Consider the following 12534-nt stretch of genomic DNA (forward strand, 5'->3'; position numbering starts at 1 on the left):
AAAATGAAAACGGCAATTTTGTTTGCACATGAATGAATGACGGAAGCCATCATAGCTTCACCTCATTCGCTAAGCTCTCGGGAAAATTCCCTTGCAAGATTAACAGTCTTTTATGAGTTATATTTCTCTCTACAGTAAGGCCAGCCATACATGGAATGATTTCAGAAAATAAATTTGCTTGATTCCCTCATCAAAACTGGCAGTGTTGATGCGGGAATCCCTCCTGCTGGGCCATTGTCTCCTCCAGGCGGGAAGCCATCCCCGCCAGGCGATGACAGCGATTATTATTAGCAGCTATAGCAGCCACTTGCAATAATCGCAGGTAAAACCCAGCATGCTGGTTGTACCCAAGATGATCAATCAACTTGGTACATTCAGCCTACCCATGGACGAATCTCTATTGGATCTTGTTGAACCGGCCGAGATTCGAACTGTGTATGGCCTGCCTAAGTTTCAAAGCTAAGAATAAGGCTGTTTTATGAAAATCCATTATCTTTGAAAAATATGCTTGTTTACTAAGTATGGTGCAGAGAAGAGCCACTGATGGCAACTGATCAGAATTAAGCTTTCACTCATCTAAAGCCATTAAACTTAATGTGATTGGTTTCTATGTGACACAGCACTTTTCACATCATAGCTGCTGTCTGCACTGCCTTATACATTCCATTCCATCTAATCCATTAGTTTGTATTTAATTGGTAAATTTACATTTCCATATTTCTTTTCATACTTGTTTGCTTTTATTTTTTTATGATCTATCCAGCTCACATTAGATTCACTCTGATTTATAGACTGACGCGTGTAGTGAGGAACTGCAGAATCCTCCGCACACAAACATCTGCGAGAAATGTTTATAGAGTCAACATGTTAGCAGTGGGCAAGAAGTGCGTTTACTGACACCTGTGCTGACTGGCAAGTACCAGCAAAATCTACAGAAGGAAGCTGGAAGGGGCATTTAAGGATACAAAGATTGCTCTTTGCACAGTATTATTAAATAAAAGGCATCTCTTTAAATAAGCAGAAGCGTGTGGCTTACTGTAGATATGGCCTAAAAACTTTTTTTTTTTAACAATGTAACTTTAAAACACATTTTTGTATGGTCATGTATTAGCAACAAGCCAAATAATTGTATGTTTTTATTATTTATTTATATTTTATTTATAATAGTGTTCAAACAGTAATCGTATATGAGTACACCTGTATACCTTCCAATTTTCTGAAATGGGAATGAGGGAAACCTTTTAGTAAATGTATGTAGACATAGGACACACCCCCCTGCCACGCCTCTCTTAAAAGAGAATTGTACAAAAAAAAGCAAACGACTGGTTAAACCCACAAGTGCTTTTTTATACCATTACTATTCATTTATATATTGGCTTTTGGAATTTACGAATGCAGCAATTTAGATATTGGATGAAAGGTTTAGCACTGCAAAACACTTTTTGATAGATAAGTAGTGCATTTTATATACATCTGTATAGATCAGACCAAAATGAGGGACAAATGAGGAGGAAAGAGGGACAGAGGGACTTTGTTCCGAATGAGGGGCAGCCCCTCGAACATAGGGACAGTTGGGAGGTATGCACCTGGTGACAGAGTTGCCACATTTTCTTTAAGCCAAACCTGAACACTTAGTAATGCAGTGCACATAGCGTGCTGCAGCAAAAATGTGGGTGTGGCCAAATTGATCTTGCTGACATCATCACCCTGCCCCCCAGTGATGCCGAACCTGCTCCAGTAAAGCCACCCGCAGCTCCCGGATAGCAACAGATCTGTGTGTGACTATCTTGGTTATGTGGGGAGCCACAGTCCAGTCTAAATAATGTGTCCGGGTTTTAGGTGGACTGAAACCTGGACACATGATTCAAAACCTGGACTGTCCAGGTGAATCCCGGACAGGTGGCAACCCTACCTGGCAAACAAATTTAGCTTTATGTAATTTAGGGCCTTTATGTACTTCTAATGCCCCGTACACACGGTCGGACTTTGTTCGGACATTCCGACAACAAAATCCTAGGATTTTTTTCCGACGGATGTTGGCTCAAACTTGTCTTGCATACACATGGTCACACAAAGTTGTCGGAAAATCCAATCGTTCTAAACGCGGTGACGTAAAACACGTACGTCGGGACTATAAACGGGGCAGTGGCCAATAGCTTTCATCTCTTTATTTATTCTGAGCATGCGTGGCACTTTGTCTGTTGGATTTGTGTACACACGATCGGAATTTCCGACAAGGGATTTTGTTGTCGGAAAATTTTATAGCAAGCTCTCAAACTTTGTGTGTCGGAAAATCCAATGGAAAATGTGTGATGGAGCCTACACACGGTCGGAATTTCCGACAACAAGGTCCTATCACACATTTTCCGTCGGAAAATCCGACCGTGTGTATGGGGCATAACAGGTTCTACATTCAAGTTGTAAAGAGGTCTACTGTAAGTCAAATGCACCTGTCAATGAATTCAGAATTATCTCCGAAACTTCTTAAACTAATGCCATCTGCAAAAGCCCAAAACCCATCCAATACTACTCCTTAGCCCAGGTTCTCACCAGTGCGGCTTTGAAGTTGTGCTACTTCAGCTGACTATCAGTACAATTTCATGTGTGGCTTGCAGACATCTGCACGGCTTCATTTAACAGATTTCAATGCAAGTGACACTGAAATTGCACAGAAATAGAGCAGGAACCTTTTTGAGAGTCTCAGCAATTTGAAAGGTTCCATTGCTGCAAATAGGGTGCGACTTATCATGCGGCTTTGAACTGTCAAGTTGCGTGTCAATTCGAACTGGTGTGAACCAGGGCTTACTGTTGTGAGACTAATGGTCAGTGACTGCGGATTAGCTGCTATGGGTTGCTGCATTAATTAAATTAATTTATTTAAAAAAAAACAGTATGTCCCTTCAACAAATTTCTGAAAAATTCTTAGCCCGTTGGGCCAAAAGCAGTTAAAAAGCTTTACATTTTGGACTTTAACCTGTATCAATCATCGTCTCAAAAAATAAAAATTCCAAACTTTAGCTAAGTCTGTAGCCCCCAGCCCCTGGCACATCATTGGAGAGGAAATGACTGAGCTTAAATTGGCTGGCTACATATTGATTCTTCTCTGCTGAACTGTGTGTGTCTGACTTGCTTGTATAAGAAACGTATGTCTTGGAAACATTCTACAACCAATATTGTAGAAAATCTGTACCTTGAATCTTGGACTGAATGGCAAAGCTCCATCTGTTCCTGGTATTGTTGATGTTTGTCCCTTACTCCCTCCAGTTTATGTTTTGGGGTGCCTCACTGGTCAATAGAAATGAGTTGGCAGGTCCAGTTAGCTTGCAGGTAAGGGGAAAGTTGTAATCAAGTTTTAGCTCCCCTTTTAGGGAAATCCCTCTTCTAGTGATGCCATGGGTGTAGTTAGTGCCCATATATATGCCAGGGTGGGTGCGGCCCTTGGGAGTCTGAGGTATGGGAACAGGACACCCCAGAGCTGCTAAGATGTAGTCGTACACAGAGCTAATCTAAAGGGCCCCTTGCAGGGCTAAAATCCCAGGCGGGAAGGTACAGATCATGTGAGAAGCTGTAGTTGCCCTATCTCCACTGACCTTCATCTGTGGGTTCTTTTTTTTTAAAGATATTTTTATTGCATTTTTTTAACATACAGACAGACATACAAATAGAAAAAAAAAATCCCAACATAAAATACAAAATGTTCCTATGTCATCCTAGAACAGAAGCATATCGTGCATCATGCATTTACTATGTTATTCAGATAACTTCTATCTCGACATTAGACTCTGTATAGACGAGTATCACAGTCATGGATAGTACTATCATGGCAAAAGTCATTCACTGTATGAGGCAAACTACCTTAAATAATATCCAATTATGGCAGTGTAGGTGAGAGGGTTAGTGGGCTAGCCAGCCATCTGTCCCAGATCTTGTGAAATGTTTTTTTCCTCTTTTGGATATCAAAGGTGAGCTTGTACAGTGGTAGGGATTTGTTAATCAGCTTTAACCAGAGACCCCTAGTAGGGGTTGCTGTACCATTCCAGGTCAGCAAGATGACCTTCTTCACGTAAAAATAAAGAGGCGCATGTTTCCCGTGTTTAGAACAGTCTGACAGCAAAATGACATTTTAAAGGGAAAAAAGTCATTTAAAACTACTCGCGGCTATTAATGCATTGCTGGTCCGACAATACACATAGAAGTTCATTGATAAAAACGGCATGGGAATTCCCCACAGGGGAACCCCGAACCAAAATTTAAAAAAAAATGACGTGGGGGGTCCTCCTAAATTCCATACCAGGCCCTTCAGGTCTGGTATGGATATTAAGGGGAACCCCAGCCAAATTTTTTTTTTAAAATGACGTGGGGGGGGTCCCCCTAAATTCCATACCAGGCCCTTCAGGTCAGGGGCAAGGTGTTTTGGGGGGCTACCCCAAAGCACCCTTCCAATGTTGAGGGCATTTGGCCTGGTACGGTTCAGGAGGTGGGCGCTCTCTCGTCCCCCCCTCTTTTCCTGTGGCCTGCCAGGTTGCGTGCTCGGATAAGGGTCTGGTATGGATTTTTGGGGGACCCCACGTCGTTTTTTTTTTTAATTTTGGTGCGGGGTTACCCTTAATAACCATACCAGACCTGAAGGGCCTGTATGGAATTCAAGGGGACCCCCCCACATCATTTTTTTTTTAAATTTTGGCCGGGGTTCCCCTTAATTTCCATTCCAGACCTGAAGGGCCTGGTATGGAATTTAGGGGGACCCCCCATGTCATTTTTTTTTTTTAATTTTGGTCCGGGGTTCCCCTGTGGGGAATTCCCATGCCGTTTTTATCAATGAACTTCTATGTGTATTGTCGGACCGGCAATGCATTAATAGCCACGAGTAGTTTTAAATGACTTTTTTTCCTTTGAAATGTCATTTTGCTGTCAGACTGTTCTAAACACGAGAAACATGCGCCCCTTTACAGGCATACTATAGACACCCCCCAGGTAAGAACTTTAAAGGGATATTACACTTTTATGGTTTCACTTTAAGCATTATTAAAATCACTGCTCCCGAAAAAACGGTCGTTTTTAAACCTTTTTTTTGCATTGATACATGTCCCCTGGGGCAGGACCCAGGTCCCCAAACACTTTTTATGACAATACCATGCATATAAGCCTTTAAAATTAGCACTTTTGATTTCTCCCATAGACTTTTAAAGGGTGTTCCGCGGCATTCGAATTTGCTGCGAACACCCCAAATTGTTCGCTGTTCAGTGAACTTGCGAACAGCCGATTTTCGAGTCGAACATGAGTTTGACTCGAACTCGAAGCTCATCCCTACCCAGAAGTTCTGTACTATAGGACAAGTCCAGAAGCAGTGGAGGATTCAGCTATGTGTCCACATTTTCAAAAGCATTCGGCCAAGGGGGATATGCCCATTTTTTTCATTTTAACTGGAGTAAGGTGTGATTGGTGAAAGACCTTGAGTTGAATTATCCTATCTCTGGAAGAGATAACCGAGGTCTTAAAGGTGTCACAGAATTCAGACCAGCCTTCTTCTGTGATAGGGATATCTAAGGAGTCCCATTTCTGTTGTGCTGCCCTGAACCTAGGATTAGAGCTTGTCACTAGGGCTGAGTAATTGGTAGATATAAGTTTTGTCTGGTCCGGAGCTCTTAGGAGCTTTTCCAGGTCAGGGGTCTCTAGGGGACTAACTAGGGAGCCAAACTGTGCTCGTACAGCATGTCTGAGTTGGTAGTAGTAGAATAGATAGGTACGTAACAAATCGAAGTCTAATCTCATCTGGGAGTAGGATTTGAAACCCTGAGAAGTGTATATATGGCATAAGTGTTTAATCCCCTTGGATGTCCATCTTTTAGGGTCAGGTAGGGAGTTTAAGCGTAGGGTTATACCAGAGTGGAGTATTGGGAGAGGCCAACCAAGAGTCAGAAGTACGTTTGACTATCACTGTTTTAAACAAATCAAGATAAGTATGTATGATAGACATTCCAGGTCCCGGTGTCGTGCATCTGCAGTATATTATGTTATGTAGTGTTTCAAACGAGGAAACAATGGCTCCTTCGGTAGTTGTACACGCGTTATTCGAGTCAGGGTGTAGCCAGTCATGGATATTAACTAATTGAGATGCCTGGTAGTAGAGAGAGAAGTCAGGGAAAGCTAACCCTGCCAGGTGGGACGGGAGAAGAAGTGTCTCTAGTGCGACTCTAGGGGGTCGCCCATTCCAAAGGAAGGTGGTGCAGATAGAGTCTATGCTCTTAAAAATGGATTTAGGGATTTTGCAAGGGGAATTAGCCATGACATACAGCAGTTTAGATAGATATATCATTTTAAGGACATTGGCTCGCCCCATAAGGTCTAGGGGTAAGTCATTCCACTGTTTGGTCTGAGTCTGCAATTGGAGTAGTAGGGGGCCTAAATTATTGGTTATATAGAGGGATAGCCATATCCAGGCTATCAGTCGGGGGCCGAATCCATATCACTGCAGTACTTGAAACAGGTATGGCCATTCTACGCTGTCAAAAGCCTTGCAGGTGTCAAGGGATTCATCTGTGGGTTCTGTAGCGGAGTGCACACGGCCTCGGAAGTCTGGACAGAATCCTCATATGTGAGTAGTGGTGGAAGCCTGGGAATGAGTATGTCAACTGGGAGCATGCCTGGCTGGGCAAAGCTATGGAAGGGACATTGGAAAGAGATTGGTATAGTAATTAAAGCACCTTATTCCTCCTCCCCTTCCTCTCTCAGCTGCAGGTCCTATGACTTGGTGATGGAAGCCTAATGCTGTGGAATTAGTATACATAGGGAGGTGACTCTAACTCTGTGGTGCTCCCAAGGAGAGGAAATAAAAGAAGATGGCTTAAAATATGTGACTTGTCCTCTGCACTGTAAAGATTGCTGAATGTCTGCTCATGTTACTGGCATTATGTACCCAAGAGTTCTGTCAGTATGTCGTGGTGATATGTTCTTGGAAGAAATGTGAACTTGCAGTAAAGTGCTAAAAACCGATCTAGTGTGGACATTCCCTTATTTTAAATATTAAAGGATTTTTTTTTCTAATGATAAACATGCTATACTTACCTGCTCTGTGCAATGGTTTTGCACACAGCAGCCCCATCCTCCTCTTCTCGGGTCCCCCGCCATTGCTCTCCTCCCTTCTGAGTGCCCTCATACCAACCTACTTGCTATGGGGGCACTCATGCAGGCTTGATCCCGAGCCAGGCTGTGTGCATCTATTAACACAGACACGCAACGCAGCTAGGCCCTGCTGCCCGCTCTCTCCTCACAGCATTTGATTGACAGCAGCAGGAGCCAATGGCTCCTGCTGCTGCCTCTAAGTCCTATGAGGAGGTATAGAGCGCTGCTGCTCGGGCACAGCACTGGTTCGAGATTGGACTCATGTAAGTATTTAGTATTTGAAAGGTTATTTAACTTAATGCAGAGAATACAATGCATTAAGGTAAAAAACTTTAGCCTCTGGCCATGAAGGTCATGAGTGGGCCTCTGACTGAGAGAAGTGTGACACAAGATGGGGGAGAGCTTCTCTTAACAACAGGTGGGTTACTACCTTATCCAAGAAGAAGCAGGACAAGGGTTGGTACAGTTTGGCGCCAATACCTGTGCAATCTCAAGCACCTCTTATACATGTATGAAGCAGGATGGGGCAGGGAAGCTTATACACAACCAGGAAGTACCAGAACTTTATTGATTAGAACAGTACAGTGAAATATAATATAACACTGCCACAAACTGGCCTAATCATTGCTTTTACATATATATTTTTTTCAAATATGTAAAGCTTTTTGTTTTTGCATATTGTTTTACCAGGGTTGCAGATTGGTCTGCCAAGGCCTTGTGCCAGTGCCCACATCGAGGCATGGTCACACAGCAGTTAGAATGGGCTCTCCTGGAAGCGTGCTTTGGTCTCCTTGAGCTGATGGTTGAAAAGTCTTCTAAGAATGAAGCCTGGATTGGGAGAAGATGTCAGGCGCTGTCTGCTTTAATACGTCTCACCTCCATTCCTCTATGTAAGAGGCTGTTAGACTTGCAGGAAAAGGTAAATGACTGAGGTGATCAACTGTAAAAACAATATCCCTTATAACGCATCTAGAGATTACCCTGTAACCACAGATTAGTATGTATTACTATGTATAAATTTACTATAATTGATATTCATTTTTTTGCTTACATTTTTCCTTTAAAAAACAACTTTTCTTCATTTTCTACACTGTGTGATTGTAAAGGTACACACTTATCAGTCATGAGAACTTTTGCCCTGTAAGTGACTCAGGGGCACAGAGAAACAACGTGTTAAACAGCCCTGATTTTTACACCAGCATTCATCCTCTGCTTCCTTACTTCCCCACTATCCCAATATATGTAGTTGTCGGTGTCCTTGTTTTCTGAATAGTCCTTAATCAGTCTGGTAATAATGCAAACAAATTGTTCTCTGGTTCCCGTGCACTGCCCTCCCTCTTGCCCCCTACACACATTAGAGGAAATAGTAAAACTAGGCCACACACTTGTAGATTTCCAAACAAACGTTCATACTAACATTCGTATGAAAATTTTAAGAATTGGCGAATGTCATTTGAAAGTACTCCAAAATTTGGTTTGCTTTTAACATTTAAACGAATGGACTTTCTCCAACAAAAACCACATTCATTGTTAGAAGTTCATTTGTTTGTTTGGTCACTGTGGTCAAAAATGAACATCGTTATGCCCCCATGAATGATTAGGCAACTGAATAAACTTTCTTGAAACAAAAATTTTCTAATGAGATCCTACTAATGTATGGCCAACTTAAGTGACTGCAGTATCACCTACAAACAGTATGAAAGGCTTGTTGAATCTGGCTGAAAAGTATTTTTACTAAACTCAGTTCTTATTACATGGTCTGCATAAGCTGCTTATTTGTTGCTTAGAATTGCATACATGTATGACTTGATATTTAGGATTTTATTTTTTGTCATTTAAGGTCTATCAGCTTGGGGTGATTTCCTCTCCCTGCAATAGCTTGGCCTTGTATTTACTAGGTACTGCTCAGCTTGCCCAGTACGATGACAGGCCCTCTTCAGAGCAGTCACAGCAGGCTCTTCGGGATGCCAGACTCAGCTTTCAAGCCAGTATTCGCCTAGAAAATATGCCAACCAAAGGACAGCCACCAGAAGAACTAGCATGTAAGACCATCATGACAAAAATACTAGCTTTACCTGTGCTCTATATTGCCTAAATAAAGATTTGTTTTAAAGGAACCAAATTTTATTGGAAAAGATAATCCAAATGTGAGAGTGCCAAAAGTAACTAAATTCTGCCTTAGACATTAAATATTTACAGTATATATAAAAAAAATATATGAGGCATATAAGCTGGGAAGTTGATTTACTAAAGATGGAAAGATGGATCCATTGTATAGTGAATAGGTGAAATACATGTAGGTTATCCCAACCGAAAGGGTGAGTCAAGGGAAGCAAGAGAATCAGTGAAACAGAGGTGTCCCCCTTTGGAGGTCTAACAAAAGCTAATTATTAGTTAAATGATACAATGGAACATTTTTTATGAGGATGTATTTTACAATTTTTTGACCTATGGTAGATGGGATACATCTGTTCTTGCTGTGTAGTTTTCTATAAAATTGATGAAAAGTGCTGGAAAATGAATCTGTTGGGTCCTTATTCCAATTGTTTGTAATAAATGTTATCCAGGATCCATCTTGCTTTTCTATTGTCATTTTCTATTGTCAGTTTTTTTGTCCTGGAAAGCCATACTCCCTTCATTATCTGCATTCCGTATTTTCTATCAGGGTTATTACAGTAGTCTTTTCTTTTTGGTTAAGTTGAGGTTATTTTATGGTGGAGTGTGTGAAAGTCTTAACTAAAGCCTTAAAATTGGTCACAAAGTTGCCTTTGTATTGAGTCACAATTTTTTTTTTTTGTAAAGTTGGTTTGAAATCGGTACTGATGCAGCTGGTTAGAATATCTTCCTCTTCCTAGTCTGTGGGTATTCAATATTTTACAGCAAGTAAATGGCGCAAAAGAGACAAACAAATCCTGATATAAAATGATGCGCATAAACAATAAGGAAAAGAAATTCCATAACAATTAAATTAAACATGAAAATTATAAGTCCATGTAATGACACTGCAGATGAAGGAAGCAGGAATAGGGTGTAAAATCCACATTCAGGGCAGCCTTCTAGTGGGAGTGAAAGCCATGTCCCAGTAGCACTATAAAACAAGGAGAAAGAGGCGCCTCTGGGTGCAGACGTTTAAAACAATTTATTAAAAAGATATAGCAACAGCTGGTGATGCACTCACATTTAGTAGAAAAAAGTAGGCAAAGGACTGTCCCAAGACAACTCCTACATGTTATTCATGTAGCGACCATTTTATTTGTATTTTTTGTATATTTATTTTTATTATATATATTTTTCCTTTATAATATACCATCCATATCCTTTTGTCACCTATAGGGGTTCGAGCTCATCGATCCATATGCAGCGTGTGTCATGTTGTGGTGGCGCACATACGTGTGCGCACGCATGTGCCCGCTTGCACGCTTGCTTTTATGCCCAATAGGTGACACATGTGGTCACCATCTATCTGTACACATATATATATGTGTGTATATGCAATTGACTTTTTGTATGTGCACACAGGTGCATGCTACCGTTTATATGTGTACACACACATACACATGATTTTTCCTTTTTTATTTTAATTTATTTTTCCTCCCATAGTTGTGTTGCAGCCCTCTGCCCCCGTCCATTCCATTCATTACACTTGTGCATATTATGATAAATTTTCCCTTCCTTTTTTACATTGTCACCTTCCCATTGTAACCAATAGTTTTTAGTTTCTATTTATTTTCCCCCTTTTTTTCAAATCAGCACACCACATCCCCTCATATCGTCCTTCTCCTTGATTTCCTCCTCTGCTGACACTTCCACACATCAGATTCCAGGTCCATCCCCCTTTCCGCCCCCACTCCGCCCCCTTCCCCTTCAGCATTTTCTACTTAAATTCCTCTTCAGCTCCCAGCCAATCAGCTTGACAAAGGAGCGCCGCCGTCACACCATTCATGGTGAGCCAGCTCAGGAAACGCGTCGCATATCGAGTGACGTCATCATCCCTCGCCTGATCGGATGCCATCCAAGCCTCTCTCTGGAGCCTGTCTTTGCTGTTCGGCCGAAAAACATCCAGCGTTTACAGACTGCCCAGTATCTCTGTCATCCATCAGCCAGGATTAGATGACCCCACGGATCCCCTTGATTGTCTTGGGACAGTCCTTTGCCTACTTTTTTCTACTAAATGTGAGTGCATCACCAGCTGTTGCTATATCTTTTTAATAAATTGTTTTAAACGTCTGCACCCAGAGGCGCCTCTTTCTCCTTGTTTTGTATTCAATATTTTAAATGGGCTGCCTGTGAGTGTATGGTATTTTGGATGGGCTGCCTGCGAGTGTATAACATTTTGGATGGGCTGCCTGTGAGTGTGTAATATTTTGTGTGGGCTGTCCTGTAGGAGTTTAATATTTTGACTTGGGAAGGTAGGCTGAATTGTTTTTATTTTGTGTGTTTTGTGTTGCAGCTCAAAAATGGTGGCAGGAATGGAAAGCTATGGAAGAAATGAAAAAACAAAAACAGCTGGGCCAAGCTAATGCAGGTAAACCAATAACTTCTACCACAGCTCCTACAAGAGGTACTCCGAAGGGAAGAGGAGCAACTCTAATGTCCAGAGGAGCAAATACAACAGCTAGACTCTGTCCCTCTAAGAGAGGAGGCGCAGTCACACAAGGAGGAGGCAACACTAAAACAGGAACACCTAAAGGGGGGAACATTAAAACAGACACAGTTGGAGGAAGCAGTAATAACTCCGGGTCCGCTTGCATCACCAGGTATGTAGTATTTAACAAAACTGATGTATTCTGGTGAGATATACATGGGTAGATATGCAATAGCTATTATTAATACAATATACATAGATAAGCCAATATGCAAAACAAAGTAAGTGGCCAGATTTCATTTTACTGAAGTCACACCCCAGAAAAATGAATTGGGATTGACTGTTTTATATTAGTATTTGTCTTAGTGAATTTGCCTGATAGAGTAACATAGTACAGAAAACCTGTTATTGCTTACCTGTTTCTGAAATGTTAGTTAGATGTCTATCATCCTGACCCTACTTCTCACTACATTGACCTAAAAAGTATGCTAAACTGCTTACTTTTTCTTGGTCTGTGACTTGAATAGTATTAAAGCCAGAGGGTCAGCAATACAGCCAGGTACTTAGCTTTTTGTGATTTTTTAAAAATTTAGATCAGGGGTGTCACACCAGCGGCCCACGGGCCACATGCAGACCAACAGAATTCAGCATGTGGCTCAGGCATGTCTGGAGTGACGCCGTGCAAGCATAGAAGCCACGGTGGCCAGCAGGGACTAGCTAGACACAGCCACAAATGGAGAGATGCCAGATATGCTCTGCAAGCATAGCAGCTGTGGCACTGATACTGAGAATCCAGGCACCTAGAACAGCTGAGGGGATGCCGTTTT

General features: G+C 41.7%; 1 protein-coding gene across 2 annotated transcripts in view; it reads left to right on the forward strand.

Moving 5' to 3' along the window:
* Nucleotides 1-12534, forward strand: part of LOC141140751 (uncharacterized) — a 133920-nt gene that overhangs the window by 104808 nt on the left and 16578 nt on the right. For both annotated transcript variants that reach the window (XM_073628217.1, XM_073628218.1), the window contains exons 15-17: nt 7813-8041; nt 8963-9164; nt 11573-11879. In XM_073628217.1, the coding sequence (XP_073484318.1) occupies nt 7813-8041; nt 8963-9164; nt 11573-11879 (738 nt within the window). The remainder of the gene's footprint in view (nt 1-7812; nt 8042-8962; nt 9165-11572; nt 11880-12534) is intronic.

This window comes from Aquarana catesbeiana, linkage group LG04 (genome assembly GCF_042186555.1).
Source record: "Aquarana catesbeiana isolate 2022-GZ linkage group LG04, ASM4218655v1, whole genome shotgun sequence".
Classification (NCBI taxonomy): domain Eukaryota; kingdom Metazoa; phylum Chordata; class Amphibia; order Anura; family Ranidae; genus Aquarana; species Aquarana catesbeiana.